A 14115-nucleotide genomic window follows, 5' to 3' on the forward strand; every position below is an offset into this window, starting at 1 on the left:
TAATAATTAATCAGTATTTTTATTATAGTTTTGTGGGGTACAGTTAAGGGTTAGGTGTACAATTACGTTTCATTCAGACACCCTGTTGATAAGAGGTGTTTTCCCTAATTCTCCTGCACCTTCCCAAACGACATTCCTTAGAGCTAGTAGAGGGTGCACCTCCCCTTATCTCCTAGGCATTCCCAGGAGATAAGCTTCGGGGGATCCTTGGTTTCCCTGTAGCTAGTGCCCAATTTACTGGAAGATCGAATCCCCGCCTGCTCCCCCTCTGAGCAGTCATAACTTTTGTAATGACAAGTTTCATGACTTTTACAGTCCTTGCCCAATGCATGATGTCTTAGGCCTTGTAAATTCCCTTGACTCTAGGCAAGCTTGATGGCCACTATGAGATACCTCAGATACCTGGAAGTCTGTTTCTGAAAAGACAAAGTCGGTAAAGTTAATGATACCTAGAGTGTGCATTTCTCCAGAAGCACAGCTTCTATTTTTTCATCATTGTGTCACGATTTAAGAACAAGATGAAAAATGGCTTCCCACTCTTGGTCTGTCCTTTCAGGCAGTAGCGGGACACCACCAGGGGAGGGAAGGGGGTCACATAACATCAATAAAGGTACCTGATGGCAAAACAGGTCAAGTGGGGACCAAAGGGAGGCCCAACGTTTACCTGTACCACTTATCCACCTAATCCTAAATTGTACCCCACATTTAAAAAATATGTAAACAAATGAATAACTTCAGGAAAAGAATGGGCTTACACTTTTACATGCAATTTTTATAACTTACAAAGTTTTCCAAGTAAACTTATTTTATCAGTGAAACAATATATTTGATATTCTGGTTTATTTCTGACACACATGAAAATAACGACATAACTATTTTTTAGTCAATCATGTGAGCTGTCCTTAAAAATCCCCTTTTGTGCCTGGGCACCTCACACTTTTGGATGTTTACCCTCGGCCCTGTGAGGCTCACAGTCCCCAGGGGTGATGGGCAAGTCCACAGGCAAGTGGCAGGAACTCTTACTGGAGCAGCAACCGACTGCATTAGCATGCCTTTTTATTCTGATGCTTTGACACCTGGGACCCTGCTGACTCTGGGGTGGGGGTGGGGGTTGGCCCTTCCCAGCTAGCTAATTCCTAGAGATAGTTAGGATTCACCGACAAGCAAGCCCTTTATATGTAAACCAGTTAATCCAGAGACCATACACCACCTCCTTTATCTGGCTCTTACACTCAGAGCCAACTCTCCATTGGCCTTAATCACTCTAGGGTCAGGTAATACCACAAAAACAAAAGAGCCGCTAGACCCCCAACGCCCACTGAATTTATTTAATAACTGGCAATTCTAAGCCTGATGATACTGCCTCCCTGGTTCCTTTGCAAAGAATCCACAATAAAGTTTCTTGCCCATGTCTTTACCTCACTCCTTCTGCTTCCTGACTAACCCTTGTGTTTCCTTGTGTGCCCCCCATAGTGTGGTATGCACCCTCCTCTTGGGAACTGTGAGTAACAAAGTATCTTTTTGATGGCAAATATCTTATTTGTAGGCTTCACCACACCTGAATAAGGAAACCTACATCTTAAAACACTGACCTAGGCCCAAGGGTTCAAGGAATGCTCCCGGGAGGAAGCGGCATCAAGGATGAGCCCTAAGGGAGTAGAAATTAGCTAAGAGATAAGATAATGGGGGCAAGAGTTGAGTGTCCCAAGCAGACAGAATAGCACGAGCTAGGCCCACTGAAGGAATGACCTATGCAGTTGGATTACAGTATAGCACAGGAATGGGGAATGGGGGAAGGAAGGGGTGAAGGAACCAGATACCCTAGGGTTCACGGGGGCCAAAAATCCTGGGTTTATTTAGTTCTATCCCTTTTGATCGCCAAGTTGCTTTCCTGACTCTAAACAAACCCAAAGGCAGACTGTGAATTCTCCACATTCTGCCATTGATGTTCCAGCCCAGAGAACTCAGAAGCCCTGCCTGGCTGGATGCCACCAGCCTTGGGAGTTAACCACTGGTCCACCAACTGCCCAAGGGAAACAAACAGAGATGAGAAAGAGCAAGCCACTCGATTCAGCCTAAACAATGTGCACCCTGGGTTAGCACAAATGCCATTGCATTCACTGCCATTTTCATCCATTGAACAAGAGGGACGCTTTGTATAATCCATAAAAACAACAGGAATGCTAAGTCCAGACTTGAAGGCAGGGCCACCAATCAGACGAAAGAATGGATGTAAGGACCCACCACAAGTGCTTGGGAGCAACCTCTCTTCTGTGCCTCATCTCCCTACCACTTTCTGCTTGAGCCTTTTGTAAAGAAAAGCCTCAGCCTGGGGAATGTGAGGGATGTGGGCCTTTCACTCCTCGAAGAGCTGGAATTGAATCCTGGCTGCCTCGATTCAGGCTGAGTAAAGTCTTTTAACGTCTCAGAGCCTGTTTCCTTCTCCTAAAACGGAAATTAAAAAATTAGTTTCCAGTTGGGCTCGGTGGCTCAGCCTGTAATCCCGCGCCTTTGGGAGGCTGAGGTGAGTGAATTGCCTGAGCCCGCGGGTTCGAGACCCGCCTGGGCAGCGAGACCTCATCTCTACAATAAATCAAAAAATCAGCCGGGTGTGGAAGCGCATGCCTGTAATTCCGGCTACTCAGAAGGCAGAGGTGAAAGGATCGCTGGAGCCCAGCAGGTCGAGGCTGCGGTGGCCGGGAGCGGCCACTGCACTCCAGTATGGGCGACCGAGTGAGACTCCAACTTAAAATAATAAAAAATTAAAAAAAAATTAGTTTCCATTCACCAGATGGTTTTAAGGCCAAAATGAGATAGCACTAGCCTCAAGGGAGCCATTGTGAGTACTCAAGAAAAAAAATGAAAGGACAAGAGACACAACACAAAAGTATGTGAAAATATAAAGTTCTCTGGCCAGGCTCGGTGGCTCAGCCTGTAATCCCAGCGCTATGGGAGGCTGAGGTAGGTTCGAGACCCATGGGGCAACTTAGCAAGACCTCATCTCTACAATAAATCAAAAATTAGCCGGGTGTGGTAGCGTGCTACTTTGAAGGCTGAAGCGGAAGGACTGCCGGAGCCCAGCAGGTAGAGGCTGCGGTGACCATGAGCATGCCACTGCACTCCAGTCGGGGCGACGGAGTGAGACTCCAACTCAAAAATATACATATATATATGAAGTTCTCTAGTAAAAGTGAATAAGTACGCATATACAAAATCCTGTAATACTGTTGTACAAGTCAATTATCATATAGAATTTAAAAGAAAAAAAGCATAAAAATAACTATAACAATAAAACTATGCTAATAGTACAAAATATAAAAATATGTAATTTGTGATACTAAAAACATAAAAGGAGGCATCCACATTGAAAAGAAGTAAAATTATCTCTGTTCACAGATGACATGATCTTACAGTTAGAAAATTCTAAAGATTCCACACAAAAAGGTGGTAAAACTAATAATAAATTTAGCAGTCTCATGATATAAAATCAACACGCAAAAATCATTTATAGTTCCATACAATAATAAACAATTGAAAAAGGACATTAAAAAAATCCCATTTACACTTGCATCAAAATAAACTTAACCAAAAAGATTTGAATATTAAAAACTACAAAACATTGCTGAAAGAATTTAAAGAAGACACACCTAACTAGAAACATATCTCATTTTGTGGCTATATTAATACTATTAAAAGCAACCTACAGATTTAATTCAATCTCTATCAAACCCCAGAGGCATTTTTTGCAAATAAAAAAAAAAATTTTTTTTAATTTAAAAATTCATATGGGATCTCAAAGAACCTCAAGCAGTCAAAACAATCTTGAGAAAGAAAAACAAAACTGGAGGCCTCATGCTTTCTGATTTCAAAACACATTACAAAGCTACAGTAATCAAAATAGTACATAATGACAGGCATATAGGCCAGCAAATTGGAATAGAGAGCCCAGAAGTAAATCTACACATACATGGCCATACGATCTATAACAAGGGTGGCAAGACTATACAATGGGGACACAAACAGTGTTGGGAAAACTAGATATCGGCATGTAACAGAATGAAGTTGAAGCCTTACTTTACACCATATACAGAAGTTAACTCAGAATAGATTAAAGATCTAAATATAAGACCTGAAATTATAAAACTCCTAGAACAAAAATAGGGAAAAACTCCACTGCATTGGAATGGCAATGATTTCTTGGATATGATACCAAGAGCACAGGCAACAAAATCAAAAATAGACAAATGAGACCACAGCAAACTTTAAAACTTCTGTACTGCAAAAGAAACAATCAACAGAGTGAAAGGCAACCTATGGAATAGAAGAAAGTAGTTGCAAACCATATAGTGATTAGGAGTTAGTGATCCATAATATATAAAGAACTCCTACAACTCAACAACAAGAAAACCTGATTTTAAGGTGGGCAAAGGACCTAAGTAGATATTTATCCAAAGATCTATAAATGGTCAACAAACATGTGAAAAGATGCTCAATATCATTAATCATCAGGAAGACGCAAGTTAAAATTACAAAGAGATAGCACCGCACAGCTTTTAGGGTGGCCACTAACAACACAAACAAACAAACAGACAAAAAATAAGTGTCGGCAAGGATGTTGAAACTGGAAGCCTTGTGCACTGTTGGTGGGAATATAGTGTAGTTGCTATGGCAAACAGCATTAAAAATAGAATTAGCGTATGATCCAGCAACTCTGCTTTTTGGGATATATCAAAAATAACTGAAACTGGGATCTTGAAGAGATATTTGCATTCCCATGTTCAATGAAGCACTATTTCATAATAGCAATAGCCAAGAAGTAGAAGCAACCCAAATGTCCACTGATGGATATGTATTTTCTTTATTCAAAAGAATATTCAATTCAAATGAGTATTTTCTTTATTAAAAAGAAAATACAGTAAACACATTAAATGAAATACTATTCAGCCTTTAAAAAGAAGGAATCCTGTCATACGCTACAATATGGAAGAAACTTGAGGACATTATGGCAAACAAAATAAAGCCAGTCACAAAAAGACAAACATAGCACGAACCCATTTATATGAAATAGTCAAATTCTTGGAAACATAAAGTGGTTGATGGTTGCAGGGGGAGGGGAGGAGAAAAGAGGAGTTCTTTAATGTGTATAGAATTAGTTTTACAAAATATGAAAGTTCTAGAGATCTGCTGCACAATAATGTGTCTGTATTTAATACTGTCCTGTACACTTAGAATAGTTAAGATGGCAAATCTTATGTGTGCTTTTACCGTAATAATAAAAAAGGAACAAACATGAGAAGAAACAAATTGCTAAATAAACATGAGAGCTCATATTTGAAAAAAGAAAGAAAAAGGAAGAGAAAGGAAGGAAGGGAAGGAAGGGAGGAGAAAGAAAAAGAAACCTCAGCGTATTACCAGGGCTGAGGCTTAAGTGAAAGGAACAACTGCCAGCAAGTCAGGCACCTCCTTCACCTGTCCCATGCAGAGCACTGTCCTGTCACCTCCTTCACCTGTCCCATGCAGAGCACTGATGGCGTCTCTCTTCCAGAGTCTGCAGCCTGGAATGTGGATGCGCCTGCAGGGGGATGCCCCCTGGTATGGCCCTGGGCACCTCAGATCTTGCACCCAAGGGCTGAGTCCCAGACCTGAAGGAAAAAGAGATCCCAGCGAGCCCCCAGGCCTGTAGTCATCAGTGACAACCTCCTTCTCCTCCCAAAGTCATCTTAGTATCTGAAGAAAGCCATACTTAACTTGAGAGTCCCAAGGAAATGCTGAGCCGGAAAAAAAATGTGCAGAGCTCAAGATTTCAGCTGACTTGGCAAACCAAAGTTCCTAAGAATGCTGAGAATCCCAAAGCTGTGGGGGAGAGAGGCAGAGCCTTGGAATGGGGTCAGGCACCTGCTTCTTGTGCTCACCCAGCAAAGCAAAACGACATAGGAGTCCTCAGCAGCCATCCGAGGGTGCGCAAGGCATGAGATAAAGTAAGAGTAGGACAAAGAGGAGTTCATCTCAATGCATATGGGTGCTGGGGGCCAGGCGCTTGGTAAGTAAGATGCTCAGCCTTGGGCCCAGAAAGGGTGAGTGGCCTACTCCAAACACATAGCTAGGTCAAGATCCTACAGTCTGACCACTCACTAGGGCTGGGGCTGCCTCGAGGCACTGGAGTCAGCCTTCCTCCCCTCCTGCCTGCCTAATCACCCATGGGGGAGTGGAGGAGGAAGAGGGTGCGGTATCCACCTCAGCCCCCTCTTGTGGGGGCCTCCTCTGCTCACCTGGACATAGCCCTTACAAGTTGCAAGGGAAAAGCCACGTAAATGACAACACACAGGGCTCCACGCCCACAGCAGAGCATGCTGACAAATGATGGATGAGATGACGCATGTTTTTCCTGGCGCATTCTAGGGATAGAGTTGCAATCACAGCAGTGCCAGGGTAGCAAAGCAGCAAAACATAGGAAAGGAGCCGAGCCCCAACCTAGTGCTTTCCCCTGGGCTGGGTGGCCAGGCAAAGAGCAGCTCAGAACTGTAGTTCATACCCCCAAAGGTATAGACTACTGAGAGGGGAGGGGAAGGGTTATCTACTGGTACAACCTCAGTGGATGGCTATCTGGCAAAGGGCTTCCCACAATTAAAATTTTTGAAAAAGAAAAAAGTAGCCCCTGACATTAAGGGCTGTCCTGCCATTCATGGCTGGGCCTTGACCATAAACAAGTTCACAGATCATCAGCACCAGACAGGCCACTCACACTGTGATGAAGCAAGAAAAACACAAGCCCTCTTTGCGTATGTCTAAACACAGACAGAACACAAACGTTATTCAAACCACAAAAGAAGACCAAATGTCTCTCAATCTTGGCCAATACACAGGAGTGACAGTTGCTTCTTTACCAACTGCAGCTTGACTTTAGTCTTTTCTCCTAGGTAAGGCTTATTGAGATACCCACTCTTAGAATTACTTCCGTGTCCTGACAGCTTCCAATACAGAGCAAAGCTCTGCTTCTGTAAATCCTCCTCAGACTCACCTAATGCAAGTTCAAGACCATGTACACCACAGCCATCCTGTGCCCCTTCTACTGAGAGCTCCTGGCTTCCCCTGGTGTGGGCCCCGTCTCACTGTAACAAGCAATAAATCCAGCTTGTTCAGCCACAGGTGTGTCCTGGTGGCCTTTCACTAGAGTGCAGTGACACCTTTAACCCAGGTGATCCACTCTTAAGAAATTTGCGCTGGGCTCGGTGGTTCAGCCTGTAATCCCATGCTTTGGGAGCCCGCGGGTTCGAGACCCACCTGGGCAACTTGGCGAGACTTCACCTCTACAATAAATCAAAAAATTAGCTGAGCGTGGTAGCACGTTCCTATAATTTCGGCTCCTTGGAAGGCTGAGGCGGAAAGATCGCCGGAGCCCAGCAGGTTGAGGCTGCGGCAACAGAGTGAAACTCCAACTCAAAAAAAAAAAAAAAAAAAAGAAATTTGCCCTAAAGAAATATGTTGAGAAATGTATATAAGGTTACTTATGCAGTATGCATGATATATGACATTGGGCACAATATAAATGCCCACTAGTGGCAGTTTGGTTAAATACATGCCATGCGGCCATTCCAAATGATGATGAAGAGCTATATTTATTGATATAAAAGTTCACCATAACTTGATGGTACATGATGATACACGATGGCACAGCTATCAGGTTAAAAAAAAAAAAAAAGGCTTACAAAACTGTATTCAAGATCACTGCAAATTGCTGCACGGTGTAGTGCCCCAGTTCCAAATAATCCCACTTTTATAAAGAAATAGTTCATAAACTGAGAAAAAAGGCATAAAATCATACATGAAAACATTAAGTGTTTCTTGGTTTGAGGATATGTTTTTTTCCCCCGACCTGCTTTTCTAGTCTCTTTTTTAGCTATGAAAGTATTTTACTTAATGAGAGAAATAAACGGTACCAAGAGATAGAAGCTGGGCTGTTCTGAGAAGGCAGTCGAAGTCAGAACCAAGAGCGAGGGCAGTGGAGCGTCTGGTCCAGACAAGGGAAGCAGCTGGGCAAGGGGGTCATGGCTGGGCCCCGGAGCGTGGGGTGGCCTGGAAGTGGGACCAAGCAGAGGATGCCGGGCAGTAGGAGAGAGCCCATCCCCTGCCCTGGCTTGGGGTCCCTGTAGGGTGAGGGTCTCGATGGCAGCAGAGGCTGAGCTTCTCTCCCAGAGGCAAGTTCTGCCAGACGAAGCCCAAGAGTGGACAAGAAATAGACTATCTTGGAGCCCAAAAGATGCCGTGGCTTCCCATGAAGCAGGTTGCCAGGTGAACAGCACATCTGCATTGCAGTCATTGGTGCTACTACCCGGCATGGCCAAGCTCCAGCCACCTTGCAAGTCACAGAAGAGACCCCCCCCCCCGTTTTCCCACAGCAGAGGCTGCCTAATGCCTGTCCTATCAGGGGTCAGGGTGGTCTTACAGTGAAGGGAGAAGCCCACAGCCACCATGCCTCAGGCAGAAAGAGACATAACCAAGCTCCAGGCCATCAGGGGCTCTGGTCTGCTTTCCCAGCTAACAGCTCATACCACATCCCACTTGCATGACACTTATCCCCCAAAAAGGTATGCCTACACCATAATCACCCCACCTATGAATGTGACCGTATTTGGAAATAGGGTCTTTGCAAATATAGTTGAGGATCTTGAGATAAGATCATACTGGATTTGGGATGAGCTTTAAATCCAATGACTGGTGTTCTTACAAAACAGGAGAGGGAGATCTGAGACACAGAGAGGAGGTCACGTGAAGACAGAGGCAGAGATTGGGGTGATTCAGCTATAAGCCCAGGGATGCCAAGGAAAGCCAGCAGCCACCAGACGCAGGGGCATGAATAAGATCCCCTCCGAGTCTCTAGAGGGAACCAACCCTGCTGATACTTTGTGGACTTCTGGCTTCCAGAACTCTGAAAGAAGTTCTGCTATTTGAAACTGCTGAGCTTGTGGTGATTTGTTTTGGCAGCGCTAGGAAATGAACCCACCTTCCCACCCCCTCACTCCCCTCATCTGCCGGAATATACCTTTCCCACCTCCACTCCCCTCACCTACCCACCCTTCAACTTGTGATCCCTGAGCAAGTCAGGAGCAATGAAGGAATAGAACATCAGGCACATTGATAGTTTAATCGCCAAAGTGGCTTAACCACCTACTACCTGTCTTGCCTGGGTTAACTGCTCACTGTCTCTTAAGTCTTTCAAGGGAAATAGATGTTTTGGAGGTGACCTTCACACACTTAGGGAGTGGATAGAAAGAGTGACAGTTTACAAAAACCAAATCTAAGCTAATCCAATGCATTCACTTAATTTTTTTTTTTTTTTGAGTTGGAGTTTCACTGTCACCCAGGCTGCAATGCAGTGGCATGCACACAGCCACTGTAGCCTTGACCTGCTGGGCTCAGGTGATCCTTCCACCTCAGCCTTCCAAGTAGCTGGGAACTACAGGCACACGCCACCATCCCCAGCTAATTTTTTTTTTTTTGATTTATTGTAGAGATGAGGTCTCGCCAAGTTGCCCAGGCTGGTCTCGAACCCGTGGGCTCAGACAGTCCTCTCACCTTGGCCGCCCAAAGTGCTGGGCTTATAGGCGTGATCCATCGCACCCGGTCCCACTCAATTATTTAAGTAGCAAGTAATATTTCTCATTAGCTTCATCTTACAAACTCAGATTTAAGGAAATGTTACTTAAATCTAGAGCAATGGCTAGGTGTGGTATCTCATGCCTGTAATCCTAGCACCTTGGTAGTCAAGGTGGGAGGATCACTTGAGCCCAGGAGTTTGAGACCAGCCTGGGAAACTTAGCGAGACTGTCTCTACAAAAAATAAAAAAATTAGCTGAGCACGATGGAACGTGCCTGTAGTCCCACCTCCTTCGGAGGTTAAGCTGGGAGGATCATCTGAGCCCAGGATCTAGAGCCATGGGTAAGAGTGAGACCTTAACTCAAAAAAACAAATGAAAAAAACACCCAAAGCTATGGATAAAGATACAAGCCCCCGACAGAGAAGAACAAAAGGTCAAATCCGACATTTAACAAAAATGAGAAAAGACTCCACCCTTCCCAGAAAAGAAATCACAGCCACATTTATTGCCAAGATACAAAGAAAAATTTTATTTACAATAGAGCATTTTATTCGAAACATGCATTTCTTTTTTTTTCTTCTTAAAAACAAATCAGCAGGCCAGGCTTGGTGACTCAGCCTGTAATCCCAGCACTTTGGGAGGCCAAGGCAAGTGGATTGCCTGAGCCTGTGGGTTCGAGACCAGCCTGGGCAACATGGCAAGACCTCGTCTCTACAATACATCATAAGTTAGCCGGGCATGGTAGTGCGCGCCTGTAGTTCCGGCTACTTGGAAGGCTGAGATGGAAGGATCGTCGGAGCCCAGCAGATCGATGCTGGGGTGGCTGTAAGTGTGCTGGTGCACTCCAGCCTGGGCAACAGAGTGAGACTCCAACTCAAAACAAAACAAAACAAAAAACAAATCAGCAAATGCAGATCAAGTTTACACTCCTTAAGGCAAGAATCCCTATGCACGCTGTACATGTTCATATGAAATCCAAAAGCTGCTCACCCCGGAAACTCGTGTACAAGGCCAGCAATTTGTCTTTCATTAGAGAATCAGACAGTCTCCCTGATACAGGAACTCTGAGGTCAACTTGCTATGAATTATACTAGGAAAATGAAAACCAATCGCAAGAAATTCTGATAGTCTTCTTAGTACTTCATACAATCAAATCAACTTTATTTAGAAAGGAAATACAGTAGTGCATACGAAAAAGTGAAAACAGAACCTGTCCAAGGAACTGGAGGAACAGCAGTGTGCCGACGGTCATATTGCACGCAATGGTCAAGTCCAAACATTTGGTTCAGAGTTAGCTTTTCCCCATTTTGGCAATCAGTTCGTCACAAATCTTGGTGAGCTCTTCTATCTCTTTATTCTGAAAGTGAAAACAAGAAAGAAGTTGCTGATCTTTGAAATCTGGCCAATCAGAATGGATACTGAGCTTTTGGGGTGGAGCATGGGGTCCACCAGACCTCTTGGTACCCCCCCCCAGTTATCTAAAGCAGCAAAAGAAATGACTTGAAGCCTAGCAACCTGAGTATACATGCCAGCTCTCCCTGTGTGACCTTGGGCAAGTTGCATAACCTCTCTGAGTCTTGGTTTCTTTATCACTAAAATGTGGGTGATAGCATCTGTCTTTCTGAGAATTGAGACAGTTTTCTGGCACAGTGATCAGCACAGAGGAGAGGATTAACTAATTGGATTCTCTTCCCTTAATTTGCCTCTGAGTGATGTGATCTGAAGTGAGGATGGTTTGGAGTGAGTCCTTTGGTAGCTTTTTTGAAAAATGGCACCAGGAGGGTTAAGCAATTCTACTTGAACAGGACCACTAGCATTATTCGGAAGATGCTAAATAAGGGGAGCTGTGGCCACAGAGGTTGTGGAGAGAGGTGGGGGTGATGCAAGACGGCTTCAAGTTGATGCTCACACCTTGATCCAATAAAAGGAAATGGATTTTGCCCCTTTGACTTTGGGAGGCAGCTCGACTTCCTTTTCCTGGGTCAAAAGTAGCAGGAGTCACCCTGCCTGTCCTTGGAAGCCCAATTAAGGTGAACCAGCCACAATTCTGCCTAGCACACATAGTCCTATAGCACTTCCTGTCCTCTGTGGGGATCAGCAGGACGCTTTCCCCACTGGGCATGGCTTTATCTGAAGGGTTGGATGCTGAGCCCTGAGACTGATCTGGTTCAACAGCACGACCATCCTCCACGGGCTCTCTCTAAGGGAGCCAGATCTTTCCAGCAACCCGGAGTCAAGGTCTTCATGGAAGGTCAGTCTTCACCAAAATTCTGGCCCTGAGGCTGTACAAAGGCCCTTCCCTGGAAACCTCGGGACCTGCTGAGACGAAGTCCAGCCCAGAGCCATAAGCCCTCTGCTCCCAGGTCAGGGCTCCTGCTGCCACTTATCACTGCACCGGTGCTGGGCAAGAATCTGCCCTCCTGAGGGTCCTCACCAGCTGCAGCCCCCACTGGGAGACAGCCCTGCCTGGTGCATTAATCCTGGTGCATTAATCCAACTCCTGTCCGGCATTTATGGGTGCTGGGCAAGAATCTGCCCTCCTGAGGGTCCTCACCAGCTGCAGCCCCCACTGGGAGACAGCCCTGCCTGGTGCATTAATCCTGGTGCATTAATCCATCTCCTGTCCGGCATTTATGGTTCTGAGGTCAACAACCCAGAGAGATGCAAAACTCTGCTGGAAGATGGGACTCTAAATTATTATTACTACTATGATTGCTCCTGCTGGGGCTGCAAATGGTGACTTTTTTTTTTTAAATCTTATTATATTACTTACCATGTGTCGGTCACCATGCTGAAGACATCCCAGACACTGTTCTCATGACAGTCCCTTAAAGGAAGCTCTTATTTAACCCCATTTATTTTTTAGATTGGAAAACACAGTTTATGTAGAAAGTGAGAGTGAGAGACAGAGAGACAGAGAGAGAGAGAGAGAGAGAGAGAGAGACAGGAGATTCATCTCCCCAAGGTAAGGGAGAGGGCCAAAGCTAGGAAACATGGTGGCCATAGCCTAACAAGCCATGTGGCTTGGCCAATGCTTAACAAAACAATGGCATTAAGCCCCTTTTTCAATGGGGAAACTGAGGCTCAGAGAGGTAAGACACTGTGCTTAATTAAAGTCACACAGTCTATGGCAAGTCTAGAACACAAATTCAGGCTGACCTGGCTCCTCTACAGCTTTGCTGTGATACCCATGAAACATAAAGTCCAGTGACTGATGTCTGGGAGGGACTCCAGACCTATTAGACAGTGATTTCTGGAGGTTTTCCAAGCTCTTTCCTGGCATCATCAGCCACTGTTAAGCAAACTGCCCCATTGCGGAGCTCAGTTCCCTGGGCAAAGCCTTTACTAAGAACTGGCCAGCAGAATGCCCAGCGCCTTCACACAAGAACTGCCCCGGTGAATCACGTTTTTGAATGATAACAGGGGACTATCCCCTATATATCAGCTAGGGTCCTGAAGGAAAGAAATTGTGTGATTAACTCATTCTTCTGGAGGTCTTAACATAAAACTATGTTTACAGTTACATTTATATCCTTTCTGTCATCTAAAACTGTGCAACCCAACTTGTTTTCTCCTTGAATAGGCCAAATTCCTTGAAAACTGCCATCCTGATTCCTTTTTTTTTTTTGAATTGGAGTCTCACTCTGTCGCCCAGACTGGAGTGCAGTGGCCGCTCTCAGCCACCGCAGCCTCAACCTGCTGGGCTCCGGCGATCCTTCCACTTCAGCCTTCCGAGTAGCTGAACTACAGGCGCACGCTACCACGCCTGGCTAGTTTTTGATGTTATTGTAGAGACAAAGTCTCACCAAGTTGCCTGGGCAGGTCTCGAACCTGTGGGCTCAGGCAATCCTCTTGCCTCAGCCTCCCAAAGTGCTGGGATTACAGGCTGAGCCACCGAGCCCAGCCCTGATTCCTTTTTAAAACACTGTCAAATCCTGATGGAAACAGGGGTGAGGGGGTGGGGGTGGGGGAAGCAATCTCAAACATACATATTGCTACATTTCTCACCAAGATACATTTGCTATATAACTGCTTGAATACATACTCCACAATGACTGTGAAGTATGGTATTTATGTATTTATTTTGAGATGAGGTCTGGCTCTGTCACCCAGGCTGGTATACAGTGACGTGATCATAATGCACTACAGCCTTGAACTCCTGGTTTGAAGCAATCCTCCCTTCTCAACCTCCTGAGAAGCTGGGACTACAGGCACATGCCATCACATCTGGCGTGTAATGTGTTCTTTATTTTAATGCAACATTCCATTTATCAAGAGTCACTGAATGTTGCCATACATGGACTGTCAAAACACATTGAATGAAAATACACAGCCAACACTAAAACTGAAATGATGGCTCAATAAATAATCCCAGAGTGAGCAAATGCTTCTATTTGACAGTTTTGACTCTATATCTTATCGCTGAGGTTATTGCTAGGTACAGTCATCAGAGCCTAGAAAACATAGATGGTTGAACATACTTGGCACGGTCCAACCTCTTTTTTTTTTTTTTTTTTGA

General features: G+C 44.9%; 1 protein-coding gene across 1 annotated transcript in view; it reads right to left on the reverse strand.

Annotated features, from left to right (window-relative positions):
• Nucleotides 1-10101: 10101 nt before the first annotated feature.
• The window catches only part of TACC2 (transforming acidic coiled-coil containing protein 2), a 56393-nt gene continuing 52379 nt past the window's right edge, over nt 10102-14115 (reverse strand). The window contains exons 17-18 of the mRNA XM_021718600.1: nt 10488-10953; nt 10102-10172 (exon numbers count right to left, since the gene is read on the reverse strand). Of these exons, the coding sequence (XP_021574275.1) occupies nt 10888-10953 (66 nt within the window). The 3' untranslated portion in view covers nt 10102-10172; nt 10488-10887. The remainder of the gene's footprint in view (nt 10173-10487; nt 10954-14115) is intronic.

The sequence above is a fragment of the Carlito syrichta genome, unplaced genomic scaffold, assembly GCF_000164805.1.
Source record: "Carlito syrichta isolate Samal-C Ts95f unplaced genomic scaffold, Tarsius_syrichta-2.0.1 Scaffold312962, whole genome shotgun sequence".
Taxonomy (NCBI): domain Eukaryota; kingdom Metazoa; phylum Chordata; class Mammalia; order Primates; family Tarsiidae; genus Carlito; species Carlito syrichta.